We start from the raw sequence: 21,294 nt of genomic DNA on the forward strand, positions 1-21,294 counted from the left end.
TTACCTTAAGAAAGAATAAGCCAGTTCAAATGGTTATTAGAAAGCATTTTGCCTCATAAATTTAATGATCAAGAACATTCCCAGACTGTAATACACTAAAACTGAATAGTTACTCTGCATCAAAATTTAAATTAGATGCTCCATTCCTTAGTCAGGAACCTTTAGTTATGTGGCACTGCCGATCACTTTACTGACCTAAGAAGTACTCCATAGCAATTTTGTTACCATTTATTCTTTCAGCAAATCTGCAAATATATGGATTGCTATACTACCAATGTCCCAATGTTTTAGCTCATTTACCTGCATGTCACACAGCTAGGCATAGTAACAAAATAAAGCAATTATTTATCTAATCAAACTGTGATGTTGTATCACAAGGATGCAATCAAAAGCCAAAATAAGAACATGAGTTGTTTCATTGTTGACGCTATGGTAAAGATAATTGCTAACTATTTCCAAGTTGACATCCAAAACCGGTGTTTACTAAAATACAGTTTCTGCAAATTTTGTTAATTAGGGAATATTTAAATAGTTCTGAAAATCAAGTATTTGTTTTTAAAAGCAGAAAACTGTCATTGATACAATTAACAAAGTTTTCTGAAAATAAAAGCAAATAAGTAAGCAGCTACAAAAAAAGGTCAGGATAAGCAATCTTCTCTTATTCTCTAAAAAATTACTGGCATAAACTACTCACTTATGCTTCACTCTGATTTACTCTTAAGTATATTCCTCACCTTTTGGAAACAAAAGTTCAATAAACAGTGAAGTCTCAGAGTCCAGCAGAAAAATGTCACACTGGTGTCAAAGAGCTGGTTTCTATTATGCACACCATCCAATTAAGTCTTGAGATTACCAACTTTTTAGTGCTTTATTAATACTGACAACTAATTTTTATAATGAGACATCTTAAAGCACCCTCTGGATCAAAGATGAGCTTTTACTTGGTAGAAATGGTAAGGCATTTTACTGAACACTCTCCTTTAAGAATTGGTGATCTACAATGACAAAATTCTAGAAACAGCAAATCCATGTGCCTACAGAATCTAGGGAGGCAAAATGAAGTGGACAGGAGTGTGAGACACAAACCCCATATAAAAAAAGGGAGGTAGCTGCTAAACTCCACCCCCAGTCACTACTGCTATGGAATGAGGGCCTCGTCAGTGTTTTAATATGAAGACTGTTAACTTCTAAACTGTTTTGTGGACCAAACTGGGTAAAAGCCAGACTAGTTAACTATGTTCACTTAAAATAAATAAACCACAATTTTGTTACAAAGTAAGTATTTTTAAAGCAAAATAAAATTTACAGTAGTTAAGAATAGTCCTTGAGATAACTGGAAGTGAACAATTCTGACTGTTAATTTTTTTTTCCCTATTAGGATAATACAGATATGTTTCAGATTATTAAGATAAATATCCCCCCCTCTACCAACACCACCAAGTTTAACTTAACTCACAGTCTCCCTACCTTTAGGTCATAACATTTCACAATTACTCTAACTCAATCATCCCTGCTATGATTTCCCATAAAATTTCCTATCTTATACACTTGTTTTAATTGCCGGTCTCTCCCAGATTTTAAGTTCTCTAAAGAATGAGAAGTATTATGTCTATCCTTAATGGCTGGCATACAGTGGGGGACCACACAGAGATGGAAAAAAAAAAAAAAAAAGATTAAAGTTATCAAAATCAGAACTACGGAATAAAAACTTATTGATCCAACCCATCAACTGGCTAACTTTTCCAAGAGCATTTCTCCTTTTAGAATAATACCTATTTATTGACCATTATCTCACCAAGTACATTATTGACATTTATGTTGAGATTAAACCACCAAAAAGGGGGGGAAGAAAGCAGATTAAGACATACATAGAATAGAAATCCTAAAGTGCCTTCCAAGTAAAAAAAAATATTAAGTATTGTGCAAGATACAGTCTTACCCCAGGTTGTTTTACTGCGCTCTAATTCTGTGAAATTCTTAGATGGTATCCATAATTCTGAATATTCAATTATCCAGCATATACAGTTTCTTATCTACCCAGGATAGAAAGGAATTTTGCTGTATTCAAAATATCACTTTCTACCTAAAAATATTCAAATTTTGTAAAAATCTAAAGTTCTATACAAACATCAAATACAATAAAAACTTAGATTTTTGGCAGCAAGAGGAATTAGATCCATGGTAGAGCTAATAAATTAAATGGTCTATAAATAACAGGAAGCTCTGCAACAATGCTTTACATTACTACAAAAGAAAACTAGGATAAAGTGAAAAAATATTTGATAGGTCATAGAGATGCTAGACTCTAGAACCCGAATACAGGGACAGACACATATAATATATGTAAACAAATGACTAATTCATTAAATTTTTAGGGCTTTCAAAAGCTGTACAACTACGGCAGTTCCAAAACGGCATTACAAGGTTAATAAAATAAATATGAGACTAAGTTAAATATAACTAGGTCAATGTTGAATTTTTAATTAAAAGCAACAATTTTTAATTCTTAATACTTACAGGTCCCATAATTGTGGCTTGCCAATGAAACACTAGGGAAAAACAAAACAAAACTGTTATCTAAAAATGTACAAGCTTTTTTGAAATTAGCCATTCAAATCAACTTCAGAGTTACTTACTGTCATCCCCAACTGGACCTGCAGAACATTGTGCTGGAGGGTCACGGGCCAAATCACTAAGTTCCTACACCAAAACAGAAAATGATGGGTCATAGAACCATAACAACAAACAAACAGAGTCAATAGTTTATCTTCACCCCATTCTTTAAGGGACACACAATCATAGTTCACATTAATACATTCTAGTAAAAGAAAACATTAAGTTAACCATAGTCCAGATCGTGGAACATAATAGGCACAGATACAAAAATTCTTGTTACATCAACAAAAGCCATCCAAACCAGAAAAGTTGTATCAGATACTTTCACAGCTTAAGAACTGAGACAGTTCTCAACATTCATGTTGTTTGCTTAACTTTCAGGATATCTCAGAAGCCCTTATTTCTACTATCCTAAATCCTCTGTTGTATCGGAACCACACTATCCACAGACCTCATTTCCACTTCAAAAATCTCTAATGGGGCTAGGTAGGTAGGTATCCTTTTTGATTTGGTCTTATTGCTGCAACTCAACTATGTTTATTACCCTGGAAGAAACTGAAATTTGCTCTAGGTAAAACATGCAGTTTCCAAAATTCCATCAGACCTTATATTTATAAATATGTACTTAGCCTTTCCAGGACTTATATGTAACAAATATGGATAATTTAGTCAGAAAATAAAGTTGTTTCTTTTTTAATTTTTAATTTTATTTTAGAGAAAGAGAGTATGTGTGGGGCTCAATCCAGAGCAAATATCTGCCTCTCTCACATGGTCCAAATACATTTCAGAAACTAACCAACTGTTGCACAGTGATCAATCTAGATTCACTCCATTTAAAAACAAAACAAAACAAAACCCCACAATGCAGAAGAATTGTCCTTGTAATTGTTTCACAAAATTCATAAACCATGACGTTGTAGCTCTAAAACTAAAAATGTTACAAATCAATTATACCTCAATAAAACTGGGAGTTGGAGTGCTCTGATACACTGCCAACTTGCTTCTCAAACTCACACATCTGTTTTTAAGGTTATCAAAACAGCCAGAAATCCCAGGATACACAACTTAGGATAACGGAAGATCAGATCAGACCTTTATGCTTGCCTAAATAAATATACCTTCTTATGTTCAATATATTTAAGAATGGGAGAAAATTCATCCCAACCACCGTGGATCCTGATCAGTAGGAATTACAGAAACTCTGAACAGAGATTTAAACAACTGGTTAAAAGAAACTATGTATGGGGGCACCTGGGTGGCCCATTTGGTTAAGCCTTCTATTCTTGATTTCAACTCAGATCATGATCTCATGGCTTGTGGGGGTTTGAGGCCCATGTCAGCTCTGCGCTGTAAGCACAGAGCCTGCTTGGGATATTCCCCACTCTAAGTAAGTAACTTAAGAAAACAGAACAAAACTATGTATGGTTTTAACTTAAAAACAAAAACAAACACTGTTACAAATTATCAAATGATTCTGAATCAAGTATTTGAAGTTATTTTTTGTTTTGTTTTTTCAGGCTTGATGTCCAGGGGGGAGCCCAACACAGGCTTGAACTCACAACCCTGAGATCAAGACCTGAGCTGAGATCAAGAGTCTGACACTTAACCGACTGAGCTACCCTGGTGCCCAAAACTACCAATTTTTGAGTAAAAATAGAAACGTACTTGAATTAACTGACTACCCATTATTAAGCAAATGACTTTTTCATAGGCCAGATTAGGTTTCATATGGCAATTATTTACATCCCATAACCAGCCACTTTTGTTATGATGGGAATCTACTTTAACACCATCTCAAAGCATTAAAAACTTCATTGTTGGTAAAAATCAAGTAGTCTAGTCAAACTGACATGACCAGAGAATTCTCCCATGTTCCAAAGCTTATGTAACAATTTCTACTGTTTAGCTGGCCCACCAAAAAATAAAAAAAGCCAAAAGCTAATTTATACAGTTTAATTGTCTTTCCTCAAGGAACACAAGGGTTCAAAAAAGGGGGTCTATTTTAAGGTTAAAAACTTATCTGTTCTAAACCATCCCCCCTTCTTTTCCATAAAAGATTTAACTCGTTTCTTACATTGATCTAGCCCAAATTATGTCCTTAATAAACATGTTTTGAATACAGATTTGCTTATATGCCAGAAAAAAAAGCAGTTATTTTTAAATAAAACCAATCTAAACGATGGCTGCTCTAAGTGACCTTGAAACAACTTCATTATAAATTTCAGGAATCTATAAAGTTGACCTAGAATAAACCAACACCCTATTTACTGTTAAAGAACATATTTCTTACAGAGGAAAGAAGTTTTTATGCATAATATTTATAAATTAAGCCTTTATAGTACTGGCATTATTCTAACTTTAGAGTGAAGGTCTAATTTCAGCTCTTCCCTCCCAAAATTTCAGGCTCTTATTACTCAGATAATTTCTGAGTGTCTTATTTTCTAAGTTCTCCATGACCAAGATGGCTCTGAAGTAATAATCAAAGATCTAAAATTAGGTCAATTATCTTACATACTAAAATCTACTTTAACTACAACATTGAAAAAAAAAACCAACCTGAGTTATTTTAGGGATCAAAACAGGTCTTTCAAATCATGTACCAGCGTTCATCTCTAAGATAACAAGTAATTCTCATGACATTATTATGCCCATAGCATAAGCAAATGAGAATACGTAAGAAAATCTCAGCAAGAAAAATTATAAGAAAGCACAGTAAGAGGTCACCTCAGATGCTCTTAATGTGTAAGACCTTTTATCTACTCAATAAACTATCCATCTTACCCTGCTTTCATGGAAATGCTTTTCCCTTACTCCAAAACATGTGATTGTAGTGTTTGGTTAATGGTGGCTGATAACCACCCATTACTCAGGGCTAATCATAGAATTTTGTTTCTTTAGCCTCAGTGATTAGCTCAAAGGGCTGGAAAGTAACCTAAGCCAAGCCAGGACCTGACCTAATCAGGTCCATCCATCTCTGCCTGGTTTTTCATATTGAAGCTGGGAAGACTTCTTCCTTCTCTAACTGTAAGGATGTGACCTAGAGCTATTGGCAGGCATGTGCCTTGAAATTACATGGTGAATCCAGAGAAAAAGAGACCACATTGGGCAAAGGAGATAATAACAGCTGACTTGGCATAAAGATATGCAATTTCAGTCCCTGAGGTTGTGGCTTGCTCTGGTTCCTATAGTTATTTCCTTTGATTGTTAACTGCTCCAGTTTCCTTCTAACAAATCCAAGGGAGAAAAAACCCCAAGAGTGAGGAGAGACCCATTCTAAGCAGAAAGTTCCTGGGAACCACGGCCATTTATACAGAGCTTATCCCACTAAAGCACAATGTAATGCTCAAGTCTTGTTTTTTGAAAAACATGTAAGAAATCTAAATCAAACAGTCTCAAAATCAAGCTAGAGGGAGCAGGGAGAAATCATGTATTCTGTCTAGCAACTTTTAATCTAATCACAGAAACTAGAAGTTAATTTAAATCCATTTCTAAAATGAAAAGTAGTATTTGCTATTAGCTAAAGTTTCACCATCATTTATTCACATATAGGAAAAGTGCATATTTGGTGTCAAGCATGTTAGGTCTGAATATACTGAGATAAAACCCGAATCCCTTCCCTAATAGACTGAGTTAATATAAAGTGGGCACAATGCAGAAACAAAAAACTACATTTCAACAACTTTAAGTGCTTAAAATACAGACATTTAAATGCTTTGTGAATCCTGAAAAGGTAACCACTAACCTTGCCTGGGTTTAAAAACAGTGACAACTGAGCTGAGTCCTGATGGAGGGATAAGCATTCCAAGCAGAGAACCTTATTCAAAGTCAAGGGTATGAAAGAACAGTCTACAAAAATTTGCTTGTAATTCTGGTATACCAACCAGAAACACAAAAGAGTAAAGGTAAGAAGGTAGCACATGTGACCAGAAAGGTTAACCATAGCTTGATCTTTCAATAGCTTTGAATATATCAAAGACCATCCCAAAGGCAATGGGAACCACAGAAATTTTTAAGCAGGAATAAGGCAAATCAAATTTGGGGTGTTTTTAAAAAAATGTAGAGACAATAGTACACTAGAAAAAACTTTCAATTACTTTAAAATTACTAGGTCATATCCTAGAAGTACCCCTGAATCTGTGTACCCAGGCTGACAAGTAAAGCTGAACATTTTTACTATATTTCCTTCTTATTAAAAATAAAATGCTGCAGAGAGGTGCCTGTATGAATCAGTTGGTTAAGCATCTGACTCTTAACTGGCTCAGGTTCTCATGGTTTGTGGGACTGAGCTCCGCACCGGGCTGCACACTGAACATCACGGAACCTGCTTGGGATTGTCTCTCCCCTGACCCCCCCCCACACACACACACACAAAAAGCTATAGGAGCACCTGGGTGGCTCAGTCAATTAAATGCCCAACTCTTGGTCTTGGCTCAGGTCATGATCTCAAGGTTCAGGAGTTTGAGCCCCACATCGGACTCTGTGCTGATGGCGAGAGCTTGGGATTCGATTCTCTCTCTCTCAAAATAATTTTAAAAAAATGCTACAGATATACCTGAAGCTCCCTCACGTACTCCCCAATTCTACTTGCCCCTCAGAAGGTAACAGATTATTTGAAATTTGGTTTCCACTACTTCTCCCCATTTTTATACACTACTAGATATGTATCTCTTAAGAATATATAGCATTGTTTTGCAGGGCTTGAAATTTTAACTATATATATAGATTTGTATCCACGTGTATTTCTATAGATACCATTCAGAACATTGGCTTTTAAAAAATTTTTTCTTTTAGAGAGAAAGAGAGAGAAAGAGAGGGAGGGAGGGAGAGTGTGAGTGAGAAAATCTTAAGCAGGCACTACACTCAGCGCGTAGCCCAACATGGGGCTCAATCCCACGACCCTGGCTGGGATCATGACTTGAGCCAAAATCAGGAGTGGGACCCTCAACCAACTGGGCCACCCAGACCCAGGCACCCCTAGAACACTGGCTTTTAACACTATTTGTGACAAGCACTTCTAAAATTAACTATTAGAGTTTCTATCCCCCATATACCCATACAAAAATTTAATCTGTGGGTATCACAGACTCATCTCCGTATTGTAGGAATCCCTAATACAAGGACAGAGAAGCAGTAACTACATTAGGAAGCATTAGCAGTAATTCAGGTGAGAGTAGAACATGAACTAAGTCATGGAGGATTAAAAAAAAAAACAAAAACAAAAACTTAAATACCAACCATTTTACCCTTACAAAAATCTTACGAAAATAGGCCTGATTTCTATTTTACATCAGAGGAAAGACTACATGCAAGTGTACGATATACTAAGCTTTAGGATGTGTAGGAAAACAAAAGTTGTGTATCTACTAGACACTTGAAAATTAGAGATCTAGAAACAGATTTCAAAATGGCTCCTTTTTAAAAAGGATGTCCTTACATCAAAGATGCATTTTAAAAAATTTGATACAGCATTTGGCATACTGAAGAAAAAAATTTCAATTGCACTAAACCAACTCTCCACTGTACTTAAGGAATAAATGCCCTAGATTGAACAGGATATGGAAAACTGAGGTTTTCATAGGATCAGTTTCTCCATAATCATTCAGTTAGTTTGCATCTTATTACTACACTCAGTGTGAATCTAGTGTTACCTATTTTTTAAGTTACATGGCCTTTAAATTAAAGCCAACTGAGAAAACAATTATCCATTCCACTGCAAGAGGAAACTCTATTTACTGGACTGAGATCAATTTTCAATGAAGCACTTACTCAATGAATTTCCAAAAGTAATTTTGTCTTTGGTAAAATCATACTAAGTACTGAAACTGTTAGCTCTTTGCTCCCTAGTAGAGAGGAACGTGGAAAGGACCAGAGAACAGCTCACATATAGCACCTGGGAAGTCTTCATATGATGACCATCCCTTTCCCCAAGAATAGCATTACTAAGGTGGGCTCTTGCCCAACTATTTTTTACTAAATTTTTTTTTAATGTTTGTTTGTTTTGAGAAAGAGTGAATGGGGTCGGGGCAGAAAGGGAGGGAGACAGAGAATTCCAAGCAGGCTCTGCACTGTCAGCACAGAGCCCAACATGGGGCTCAAACTCACGAACCATGAGATCATGACCTAACCCCAAATCAAGAGTTAGATGCTTAACCGAGTGAGCCACCCAGGCGCCCCATAGCCAACTATTAAGACCATTAAAATAGAAAAGAAGTTGTCAGGGGAGACTGGCACACACTAGGAGTTGCTTAAAGGCTCCACTCACACTGAAGGGACACTAAAATGGATCAAGGGCATACAAGGACATAAAACAAACAAACAAACCTCCTCACCAAATTTAAATATTTTTTTTGTCATGGTATGTTCTTCTGGAGGAAATTTTTTTTTTTGATCATCTTCCTCTGAACTGCTTCACCTGAAACCTTCCTGCATACTTAGCTAGTATGAAAATCCAGGCCTTTTCTCACTTAGAAATATGCTTCTCTATTCCATTTAAAAGCCTAAACAGGGCACCTGGGTAGCTCAGTCGATTGAGTGTCTGCTTTGGCTCAGGTCATGATCTCGCGGTTTGTGAGCTTGAGCCCCACGTTGGGCTCACTGCTGTCAGCACAAAGCCCGCTTTGAATCCTCTGGCCCCCTCTCTCTATCCCTTCCTTACTTACACTCTCTCAAAAATAAATAAATAAATGTTAAAAACAAAAAACAAAAAAGAGCCTAAACAGACCCATAAGATAAGGAGTCAAGCAAATCTCTCCAAAAGGCAGACAAAAGGTACAGCTTAAGGCAGTGAGTTCTCAACTGTAGGTACATGATTAAACATTAAGTATGACCATTCCTTTTGTGGGGCTCCTACAAGAAAGCCCAGCTTATCTTTAGATCTTTGCTTTGATCATTATAGCACACAGGATCTCTTTGAAAGTTGACTATTAGAAGTAAAACATGAAAAGACCTAAAAGTCTAAACATACTGCTAAATATTTGCTTTTTGCTTCTCTACTGTATCTACATCTTACTCATTTTAGAGGTGAAATGACTAACCAGACTATAAAGAACAAGAAGCCAAGGCATTAAATGCAAAGGCCTAAAGAGATGATGGGAAGTACAAAAAATGGTCTCTGCCATTAAAGAATTCATAAGTTGGAAATACAAGAACTATTTATGAATAATGAAACTACAGAGCAGCCATATCAATGAGTGTCCAGTAAGATTTAATGCCTCTAGTAATAATCGTTTAAGCATCCTGCTGAACTTTCTAATGACAACCACTACTTACACATTAGATCAACATAACCAAAGTCAGCATTTATGAAATTACTGTGGTAATGCCAAGTTCATGGGTTCCATCCCTGAGTACAGTAATTATCATCACCATGTTCACAATCATTTGTTATCCCATACTCCACTATCCATCATGCACATTATCACCCAAAGGTCATAACGATAGCAGTATAGATACAATTCCTATCATAACTTTTGGGAAAACTTAAAAGGTTCATGCCATTACTGACAAGCAATTTAAGAGTCCACTTCTTTCAAAACTTTTGACTTAGAGACCAGATTTGTAGAACTACATGAATCAGCACTATAAAGACATCTCTTGCCTCTTAAAACCTACACTGAGGAGCAACATAAAATACTACTTTGGGGTCTGGATGAGATGAGGCCATGAAGTGGAAAGAAGAGTGCCTTTACAAGAAATTTTGAGAGAAGACTCACCCTCACCAAGCCTTTACAACCTTACAAAATATAAAGGTACATATTCAGACGAGTGATAGGACAAAATGCTATGTAATTATTGCCTGATGAGAACTGCTCTAATTGTTCTTATAAAGATCAGGTTTACTATGAAGTAAACAAAAATTTTCTTACTAACTTTAACATCGCGAAATTTCTATATACTGTGTGTAGACACAAATGGTAAGGAAGAAAACAGCAAACATTTCAGAAATGTATGCTTACCAGAAATTATTTCAAAAGAAGGAAACCTGGCAAAAATATTTTAGGATCTGAGCACTTTCATAGAATTGCAGACTTAAAGAATGAAAAGAAACAGTCACTTTAAAATCATTTTAGTTTGGAATTTACAATTTATGCGAAATCCTAAAAGTTTCTTTTACTTTAAGAATTAAGAGGTAGGTGCTACAAACCATGTCTCATTACATCACTGACAATATAGTAACTTCCTGTTTAGCTGTAATTACAGGTGAGACAGTGTGCTTGCTCATTACTCAAGATATAAAGAATGTCTTGAATGAATACTACTACAATTTTCTTTCTTTAGATCACCATTTAAATCACTTAAAATTATTCAAAGCTGTTCTTTTGTAGGCATTATCTAAATGGGCAAAACAGAAAGCCAAATTTAGGTTCTCAGCTTTGATACATGAAAACACACAAGGCATTTCATAGATAAGAAAAAACAAAAATTAACAGCAGTCCTGTGGTTGAAAACATCCAATTATACATTAGCTTTGAAATGATAACAAGACTAGGATGAATGTGAACAAGTACTCCATCCTAAAAACGAACAAGTAACCAAGTAGTGATTCACAACTGAAACCTACAAGGCCAAATAAGACAAATCTAGCTATGAAAAGTTGTCAATCTCAATGATACAAGATTATACTGAAAGTATTGTTGCAGATAAAAATCAGATGTTTAGGGAAAGTATAAAACACTTCATTGAATTTTTCCCTTTCACACATAACAAGGCAGAGGATAGTTTTGAGAATCTTATCTAGCCAGATAACTTAGCTAATAAGATATTCACTAAATGCATTCATTCTCAATTACACTGTTCAATTTCAAATAAGATCATGCCGTTGGTAGTAAAACCCAATCAACAACATAAAATTTTCCAGTAAAGTAATGAAAATCACTTAATCTTGCTGATTTCAAAATACTACTGGTTTGACAGAATTAAGTATAGTTATAAAACCCACCATAAAATGGCAAAATATAGCATAAGCAAATTATTTAAATAATCTTTAAAAAAAAATTTTTTTTTTAACATTTATTTATTTTTGAGACAGAGACCGACAGAGCATGAATGGGGGAGGGGCAGAGAGAGAGGGAGACACAGAATTGGAAGCAGGCTCCAGGCTCTGAGCCGTCAGCCCAGAGCCCGACTCGGGGCTCGAACTCAGGACCGCAAGATCGTGACCTGAGCTGAAGTTGAACGCTCAACCGACTGAGCCACCCAGGTGCCCCTAAATAAACTTAAATAAACTATCTTTAATAATAAGTAAATCTGGGGCACCTGGATGGCTAAGTCAGTTAAGCACCGGACTTTGGCTCAGGTCATGATCTTGCGTTTCCAGAGTTCAAACCCCAAACTGGGTTCTCTGCTGTCAACTCAGAGCCCTGTTTCAGATCCTGTGTCTCCCTCTCTCCGCCCCACCCCTGCATCTCTCTCAAAAAAGGTAAAAAACAGTAATGGGTAAATCTGATATAAAAACAAAGATTTCACCCCCCTTTTTAAAAATTTATTGTGAGAGAGAAAGAGTGAGGGAGAGACAGAATCCCAAGCAGGCTCCACGCTCTGAGTGTGGAGCCCAATGTGGGGCTCCATCCCACAAATCTTGAGACCATGACCTGAGCCAAAATCAAGACTCAGAACTCAACTTATAAAGATCAGGCACTCCCCTTAATTTCTTTTAAATAAGTGTTTCCCATACTTGACTTAGATTCTTGAAAGTTAAGTTGTACAAAGTGACAAACCCCTATTCATGTGTTTATATGCTTGTTTCTTCCACTCAAAGCAGAGACTCTCATGGGTAATGACAAGGCTTCCTCATTTTCTATCTCCTGGGACTAAACTACTGTGCCAAATGGAGTAAAACTTCCCTCAGTTAAGTATTGGTTAAACGATTACCCCGATGTTTGTGGATCTTCACCAGAGGGAGGCTTCAGAATCACCTAAGGGACATTTCAAAATCATGCCTGTTCCCAGAGAAAATGATTCCATATATCTGGTAAGATCCTATACACTATATTAAGAACTCTGCTCAATTTCCTGACATATAAATGCAACTCATGTCAAAACCCACGAACAAGAACGTATATTATGGAATGCAAAAGCCAAGCTAAGATTTGAAATCTTACTCTGAAAACATTTTTATGTCAGCATTAAGAACGTTTTCTTTACTAGAAACAGATCATTACAGTAAAAGTATTTGGAAAAATTGCAAGAATTTACTGTATCTTGGATTAACAAGGTGCACGGAATCCAGGAGTTAAATTCACATATAATCTAGTAACAGATATATTGTAAGTAGCTTCTCCCCTAGTGCTAATAAGAGTATTCAAGTTTATATTTGTAGGAATAACAAAAACTAGAATTAACACTGCAAAAGAGCAGGATGATGAAAACAGTGTCAAGGTAAGTGCCTCTTCATAAAATAAACACCAAGGTCACCATGATCAGTATCCATGAGTCACACAACTGTCCCACACATTTAGTTGGCTACAGAAAAGCCTTGAGGATCCTAAAGAAACACCTGCAAAACTGTGTATCCAGCCTATAGGCTCTTTGGAGACAAGATATTTTAAGATACCCCTAGCAATTAGTTGGAACATGGCAGCTCCCAGTCCTTTAAGAGATCAACCAAAAAGAACATTCACTCCCGCTTTCAAAACTTATGTTAGTGAATATCTTAATTCACAAACTAACTATAATCTAAGAATAAAGTGAAATTCCCATTATTTAAAAGTGAAGTGGGAGAGGAGAGCAGCAGCTTATTGCAGGTAGTAAAACTAAAATAACATTCATTCACCTGATAAAATAGAAACAAATGGTTCAGAACAGCAGTACACTATGGAGTTCAAGAGCTTAAGCTCTTGAGGTAGACTGATCTGAACCTCAGTCACTAGCTGTGTAGCAAGTAACCTCTGTGTTGGTTTCCTCATGTATAAAACGGAATGATAAAGAGCATCTCACAGAATTGTTGTGAGAATTAAATAAGCTGATTTCCATAAAGGGCTTGGAAATAGTTTGGTACACAGTAAATGCTAAGTCCTCGCTATTACTAGCAGCAGAATGATGCAAAAGAAAACCTTTTTGAATACTAAAAACATAAAGGATGACATAACAGTTAAGACACAGAATGGAGCCAGACTGTCCAGGTTCCAATCCCAATTCTGCTATCAGAGACGAAGGGTAGGTTTTTGTTTTGTTTTTTAACCTTTCTGTGCTTCAGGTTTCTAATCTCCAAATGGGGATAATAATTTAACTGTACCTACTTCCTTGAGTTGTAATATTAAGTGAGTTAATACAAGGGTTTCAAACAATTCTGACACATTGCAAACCCTCAAAACATGAGTTACTCTTCTAGGCTTGGCTCACATTATATTTTATGTGCAGTTCTTTTTAAACTTCCCCCAAATACAAGCACTGTAGTTACCTGGTTTAATGGGAGTAGTATAATTGCCTATGGTCCTCAAACACCACTAATCAACTTGGGAGTTCCCATTTTTCATTTTTGTTGTTTAATAAATAGCCTTGTAAAACCATACTACAGCTAATTAAATAAATAATACAGCAAAAAACAAGTAAGATTGTTTGAAAAAGCTGCCTGGTCTAAGAAACACAATATATTTTAACGTAAGCTTTAGAAAAAAACAAATCCAAAAGCTTTATCAAATGAATACTGGCCAAAAATAATCCAACAATAAGCATTTCAATAAAGCATCAACAAAGAATGTAAGTATCTTAGTATTTGGAATTCGGGGGCTCCAAACAATAAATTAAAAAAAAAAAAAAAAAGAAAAAAGTGCATAACACAAGAAATACCATACTAATAGCGATGCCTACTTGACCCTGTATTTCTAGAACAGAAATTAATAAAACCATCCCCCATAACTATCACTCACTAATACTCTCTGGATCTGGGATTTTTTTTTTTTTTTTTTGAAGTTTCACCATGTGATTCTGAGAGTAACAGCTAAATACCAAGCCACATGCCTTTCAAAAACTTTCTGTACATTGAATCAACAGTCCTACATAAATACTGTTTTTTCCAATTTGGAAAGTATTATGTCTAGTTAATATATTACGCATATCTTCAAAATATTTACAACAGAAGACAATCTGATGTTAATGAAGAGTACTAAACTACGAAAGTTCTTTAACAAGATTTTGAAAATTAAAAAGTGATATTAAAATAGCAGTAATAATCTGAATGCCATATGCCTGTTCAAGCCACACACTAACCTCTTTAATCCTAAAATAAACGAATAAACAAATAAAATCTAGGACCCTAAATCTGTTTTGCTCACTACTGCAGTCCTAGCATCTAGAACATACTAGGCACTCAACTATTGTTCATACGTAACAAATACTCATTTTATAGAGGCATACAAATAACTTGCCCAGTCCTAGAATTCTAACTGGAGCATTTCTGCTCCAAAGTTCAAATTCTTAACCATTATATTGCCTCTCTAGAGCTTTTAAATAATTAAAGTGGTGTCACAGCAGCTGGGTATCACCTGTAAAAGAAAAAAAATCAATGAGACCTTCCTTTGAAGTTCCACATGCATAAAAAGCTATGGGTTTGAAACTATTCCACATCTTAGTAGCCTGAACTAATTCTCACAGATAAAAGGTTTTGATTTGTATTTAATGTTATATTCTTAGTATTAACTATGCTTTTCCAATGTATTGCTGGCCTTCAAAGTGGTCAAAAAGATGCTTAATCCTTTTTGCTTTAAATCTTAACTCTTACAAAATTTTTCCTCTCCTCTTCCATCCTCTCAAAATCACAGAGATTTAAGTTTATATTTCACATAAACACACAATGACAATGCAATGATGGACTAAATCAAAATTCAAAATTTCAGCCTCGATACGTTCCATGAAGATCTGAACCTTCATCTTTCATAATATCAGTGTTGTCAAATAAACTCCAAAGTCATACGTACTGAATAAATCAAAATTAGGCAGCATCAAGTCTACTTAGTAAAGCCAAGTCCTTGTCATTCCTTCCATGCAGGACCCCTTTAAAAAAAGTAACCCATCAAAACCAAAGTTTCTAACCCACAACCTCCTCTGTCTCCTAGTTTTAGTAAGGCTGAATTTATTCCATGACATTTTTTTCAAGTTAGCTGTAAATACTCCACCCTCCTCGATTGTGCAAGAACCAAACACACCACACATACACAAGTTACAAAAAAGGGAAATACAGTCTGAGAGTTTGAATATAGATAAAGTCTTGAGCAGGACGTCTTAAGAGCTATGTACAATCTGATGTAAAAGTTAACATTTAACAAAGAATATCATTTTATATTATTAGGAAAGGAGATGCCGGAAAGAGCCTGAACCAGTTAAAGCAGCCGCCATCTTAAAATGCGGGATAGAAGTTAGAGCAAGAAAATGAGACTAAACCTCCGGAGGTGGAGGTTCCGCTCACTCCCCAAGCCTCGAAAAATCCTTTTTTCACCCCAATTTCCATGGATAGTTTAGTATCAAACCACATTTTAGGTAGCGAAACATTGTTCCCCGAAAGTGTTATTAACAGAGCCGAGGCAAAACTAGGTACACCTAGCCTTCTCTTACTGCCATCCCACCCCCCCCCCCCCCCCCCCCCCCCCCAGCCAAAAAGAAGAGAGCTTCCAGAAGCCTTTTACATCAGTTGCCGGCGTCCCTCAGATAAATAGCTTCGGGTGAGAAGCCTCAACTACAAAACATAGGAAGCGGTAACATTGTGTCAGCCCATCTCCCCTCAACCCCACTTACTCTTGTGTAACCAACCTGCCCCCAGTCGATTAAGTTTGACGAGGCTCATTCACTACTTTTCAGCCACTAAGAGACTTCTACACCGACCCCCAATGAAGTTCGGGGCCCGCCAGATTTACACGTTTTTCTCCCCCGAGTTTCCAATGATTCTTCCCATAGGAAGCCTAAGATCCTTGATCTTACAATTGAAGTTTTTAAGCACCGAGAATAGGAAGCGCCATGACATCTGCTGGAGCATCTCTCGGCAATTCTGACCTCAAACAAGACTAACTCTTCTTTTAGAAGCAGAACCGAGGCGCCTGAAATCACTCTCCCCCACCCCTAATTTGCACCGATTCCACTGAAACATACACAAGATAACACCTCATTCGCCACAAGTGTTGTTCTTTAGCTTGAAAATTCACTTCTTTAAAGTAGATCTGCGTTTCCCTTCCCCCAAGAGAAGTGACCCAAAGAGGGACGTTTTCATAATTATACTTCCTCCCCACCCCCACGCTTTCCTCTGGTACTGAACCTTCCTTTCCTCCTACGACCCCATTCCCTTTAGCCCCAAGGGTTACCTTATTAATCCGTTTCAGCGCCATCGTCTGTGCTTTTCGTCTGGCTCCTCACTCTCCCGGTGTGTGCTCAAAGGTCCGGCCAAAACTCTTGATTATCCGCGCGGCAGGGAAAGATGGGTCTCTTCGTCTCACACCGGCTCTGCCAGACACAGGCGCCTTTTGCAAAAACGGAGCAGATCAGCACTCGCACAGGCCCCGAAGAGACCCTGATGAATCCAGGTCCCTTAAAACGGTCGCGATCCGGGGTGGGTGGGGTGGCGTGGCAAAGCCACCAACAGCCTCTATGCCGTGCTTCGGCCCGAAGAGGAGGCGAAGGTGACGGGAAGAGCGGAGGGGCGGCTACAAGTTTGACTTCCCGGCCTCTCGATAGGAAGAGACCCGGGTGGGAGAGGAAGAGGCGTAGGAGAAAGGGGTGGGTGCGGGGCAGGGTCCGGAGCCCAGCAGAGGAGGAGCCGGGGCCTAGTCGGCGCTATGCCGGCGTCACTAGGGCAAAGAAAGGCTAGGGGGGAGGGGGAAACAGGAGACTCCGGACTTCTTTCGGTTTCTGCTCAAAGATGCGGCCAGGGAGGGGAAGGAAATAAAAGAGGGAAGGCTTGATATGTGTTGCTGTCCCCGCAGCTAGGGCTATTCTGTGTCGGCCCCTGACGCCACCGTACACTCCGCCTTCCAGCGCGCTCCCGCACGCGCCCGCCCAGCCACCGCCACCACGCGCCCGTGCTGCCCCTGAGGCTCTGGCTTAGGCGCGAGGACGCGCCCATTCCCCCACCCCTTAAGCAAGACAGGCCCCGGCTTCTCTAGCCTTCCCACCCTACCCCACCCAACAGGCTGGTCACTCAAGCCAACCAAGGCCTGTATTTCCCCTCTTACCCGGCCGGCCAGTGGGCCGGCCTCCCTTCCCATCCCCTAGCCGTCCACACCCACGCGTACAGAGGGGCCGGGGCCTCCCTCAAGCTGCGGCCTCGGCCTCCTCCCCGCGCGGCAGCTGGTGCCTCCCCGGCCCTACGGGGCTCACGCGCACGACACAGCCACAAGATGTCCGCTCTGACGGAACTACTGCCAGCTGCCACGCTCCGCCCCTCCCCCCTCCTCCTGCCTCTTCACCACCGCGTATCAGTCCGCCAACGCCGCCGTCGCGAGCACAGGACGAATCTAAGGGTGAAGGGGAACGGTTTACTTCCTACGTCCAGGGTTGAGTTTATCTATGCTACCCCCTTTTCCTTTTCGGAACAGCACCTTCTTACTAAACAGATCGGAGGTTGGACTGGGAGGGCGGGGGCCGGAGGCGGGTCATGGGCTGGGGGGAAGGGTGGACGAACGGCGGAAACCCTCAGACTCAGAGAAGCATCGAGAACCGGAAGGAGACCATGGGAAGAAGGTAATGGAAGCGGCAGCTGCGCGATTGAGCCCCACGCCCCTCCCAGCAGCGTCCCCCAATTTCCTCACTTGGTATTGAGGCGGCGGATCTCGCGAGAACCTCGTGGCTGGCTAACAGGAGCTATACCTCTGCAATGACTTAAGGGCAGTTTTGTGCGCGCTTCCTGCTGAGGGCCCGCCCCCAAATCCACAAATTCTCGCGAGAAGCAATAAGCGCCGGCTCGGGTTGGGGCGGGCCGTCGCCGGGAAGCACCGCCCCTGAGTGCTTATGCTGGTGGGAGGGAGAGGAAATGGAATTCCCCGGACTGGTTAGAGCGCGCGCCGACACATCCGTCTCTCACGCGCCCAATCAGGAATGTGCTGTGGGAGGTACCACGAACTAATCACTAGATAACTTTAGCCCAGGTTGACCCGGGCTTTTGAAGTTTTCGGGGAAGCAGGTGAGCAATATTTTACTCGCCTGCCCATCCGGGCCGGTTAACCAATGGGAGGAGGCACCTCTCAAAATGAAACAGTCATTTTAAATAGAACTAGGCGAACCGCTGATCAGCGCTCTCACGTGCCAAAATATAGCGCATTTCTGGCCTAGAGGATCAGTACCGAGAAGAGTGGACTCATACACTCGTTCCCAGAATGACAGCGGCCTAGAAATCAAACTCAACAGTGAATTGATTAACTTGGGGGATAGGGGCGGACTAGTTATTTGCCTTTCACCATCCGCCAAGGTTGAGGTAGGAAAATAGGCTTAATACCTTTTTCTTCCTCTTGCTGTGTTTTCAATTTCTAGAGCCACAGAGTTGCAAAACTCAAGAAATCAGTTTTGGGTCATAAAAACTCATTACTTAACTGAAATATCTGGTGGGGGAGGAGACACCTATGAGGGTAGGATCGGCCTGTTTTAATTTAGGTGTTGTAAAAGATAGAGAGGGTGGTTTTACTGTCTAGTGCATCCTTCGGTGAAGGGTAGTACATTAATTTTTAAAAGGAGTAAAGGTAAGAGCTGACGTGTTTTAAAGTTTTCCAACATTCCTAAGTGAAGTGGATATTTAAAAAATTTTTTTTAACGTTCATTTTTTTTTTAATTTTTTTTTTTAACGTTTATTTATTTTTGAGACAGAGACAGAGCGTGAACAGGGGAGGGGCAGAGAGAGAGGGAGACAAGAGAATCCGAAACAGGCTCCAGGCTCTGAGCTGTCAGCACAGAGCCCGATGGGGGGCTTGAACTCACAGACTGTGAGATCATGACCTGAGCTGAAGTCAGATGCTTAACCGACGGAGCCACCCAGGCGCCCCAAACGTTCATTCATTTTTGAGAGAGAGCATGAGCGGGGAAGGGGAGAGAGAGGAGGACAGAGGGGGAGAGAGAACTGGAAGCAGGCTCCAGGCTCTGAGCTGTCGGTACAGAGCTGGAGGCTGGAGGCGGGGCTGGAACTCATCAACCATGAGATCATGACCTGAGCTGAAGTCCCACGTTTAACTGACTGAGCCACCCTGGGCGCCCCATGAAGTGGATATTTTAAAGAATTAATATAAATATAAACTTGGGGCGCTTGGGTGGCGCAGTCTCTTGATTTCCATTTGGGTCTTGATCTCGGAGTCGTGGGATGGCGCCTGTACAGAGCATGGTGCTTGCGTGGGACTGTCTCTCTCTTCTCTCCCCCTCTGCCCTTATCCCCTGCTCGTGCCCGCATGCACTCTCTCTTCGAAAGACGAATCCAAAATGCTTTAAAAAATGTGTATGTATATAAACTCATTTTTAGAATATACTCAAGAAAAAAATCAAGTTCTGTCTTGTTACAATAAAGTATTACCTAATAAAAACTAAAGTAGGTCTGTGATGAATGAGCTTATACTGTTTAAGTGACCAGAATGAGTGTCACTAGAGCAACTAGTGAAACAGTGCTTTTCAGACTAGTGTCTGTGTGAATCACCTAAGGATTTTGTTCAGAATGCAGGTTTTGATTTAGTAGGCCCTGGTGGGGCATGAGATTCTACAGTTTTAACAAGCTCCCAGGTGGTATAGATTATTCTGGGTAGAGGACATGAGTAGCAGAGTACTAAAGTGCTCATCATGTGGCTTATTTCCCTTCTCCCAGAATAATCTTCGTTCTCTGTTTTAACCAGCCTGATATGGTAGAAACACAGAATTAGGCAGTTGGGGTGGAGGGAGAAATCCAGGTTTGCATTCTTGCTCTATTCTGATTTGTGTGATACTGTGTGGCTACTTACCATCTTAGTTTCTTCAACACTGAACTATACATAATAATAGCTGTCCTTTTTCACAGGTTTATTGTGTGGTTCATATGTCATAATGTATGTGAAAGGGTACTGTAGACTACAATGCTGTGTAAATAGAAGTTATTAATGTAACCAGCCAGACATTAACTGGCCGTAATATGAAACAAATGTACAAGAATAATCCTAAATATAGGTAATGTTTATGCAACATTTGTCTTGTGTCAGGGACTGTGCTTATTAACCTACTTTTACAAATAAACTGATGCACAGGGAGATTTACTATCCCAAGGTCACACAGCTAATAAATGGCAGAAGTAGAATTTGAACCCATGCAGTTAACTTCAATGTGTTCATCAGGTGGAGTTTCATATTGTCTCTTATTTTAGAAAGTAGGAGAGTAGGATGTTTTATATTTCTACTTTCAGTGTCCTCTGAATCTAGTTTTATTTGACTTATTTCTCCCTCTGTTTTGTTCTTTCAGAAGCCAGTATACAAGAGTGGTAGGAAACATTCCTATTGACCCAAAGGGAACTCACAGTATCCAGGAGGTCCCTAAAGAAAAGTCCCAGATAAGCCAATTTGTATTACCCTGATCTAAACAAGCTTCAGTATGAAAGTATAAAGGAACATGTTAATGCTCTGAATTAACAGAGCACAGCGGAGTGGGACAAATTTACTTTTTTTGTGACACAGACCATTTTGGCAGTCTGGCAAAGCCATTGACTCTTCTCAAAATAATGTTTTTAAATGTATAAAGTAAAATTCATAGCAATAGTTG

General features: G+C 39.2%; 1 protein-coding gene across 5 annotated transcripts in view; it reads right to left on the bottom strand.

Moving 5' to 3' along the window:
- Positions 1–18,437, bottom strand: part of UBE2D3 (ubiquitin conjugating enzyme E2 D3) — a 29,130-nt gene extending 10,693 nt beyond the window's left edge. For 2 of the 5 annotated variants that reach the window (XM_049632157.1, XM_049632154.1), the window contains exons 1-4: positions 17,832–17,922; positions 16,905–17,060; positions 2,637–2,700; positions 2,518–2,549 (exon numbers count right to left, since the gene is read on the bottom strand). In XM_049632157.1, the coding sequence (XP_049488114.1) occupies positions 2,518–2,549; positions 2,637–2,700; positions 16,905–16,928 (120 nt within the window). In that variant the 5' untranslated portion in view covers positions 16,929–17,060; positions 17,832–17,922. Of the gene's footprint in view, positions 1–27; positions 2,034–2,517; positions 2,550–2,636; positions 2,701–16,904; positions 17,061–17,831; positions 17,923–18,137; positions 18,226–18,347 lie in introns of those variants that run through there. The other 3 variants (XM_049632158.1, XM_049632155.1, XM_049632156.1) reach the window with 3 other exon arrangements.
- Between the last annotated feature and the right edge of the window lie 2,857 nt (positions 18,438–21,294).

This window comes from Panthera uncia, chromosome B1, assembly GCF_023721935.1.
Source record: "Panthera uncia isolate 11264 chromosome B1, Puncia_PCG_1.0, whole genome shotgun sequence".
Lineage (NCBI taxonomy): Eukaryota > Metazoa > Chordata > Mammalia > Carnivora > Felidae > Panthera > Panthera uncia.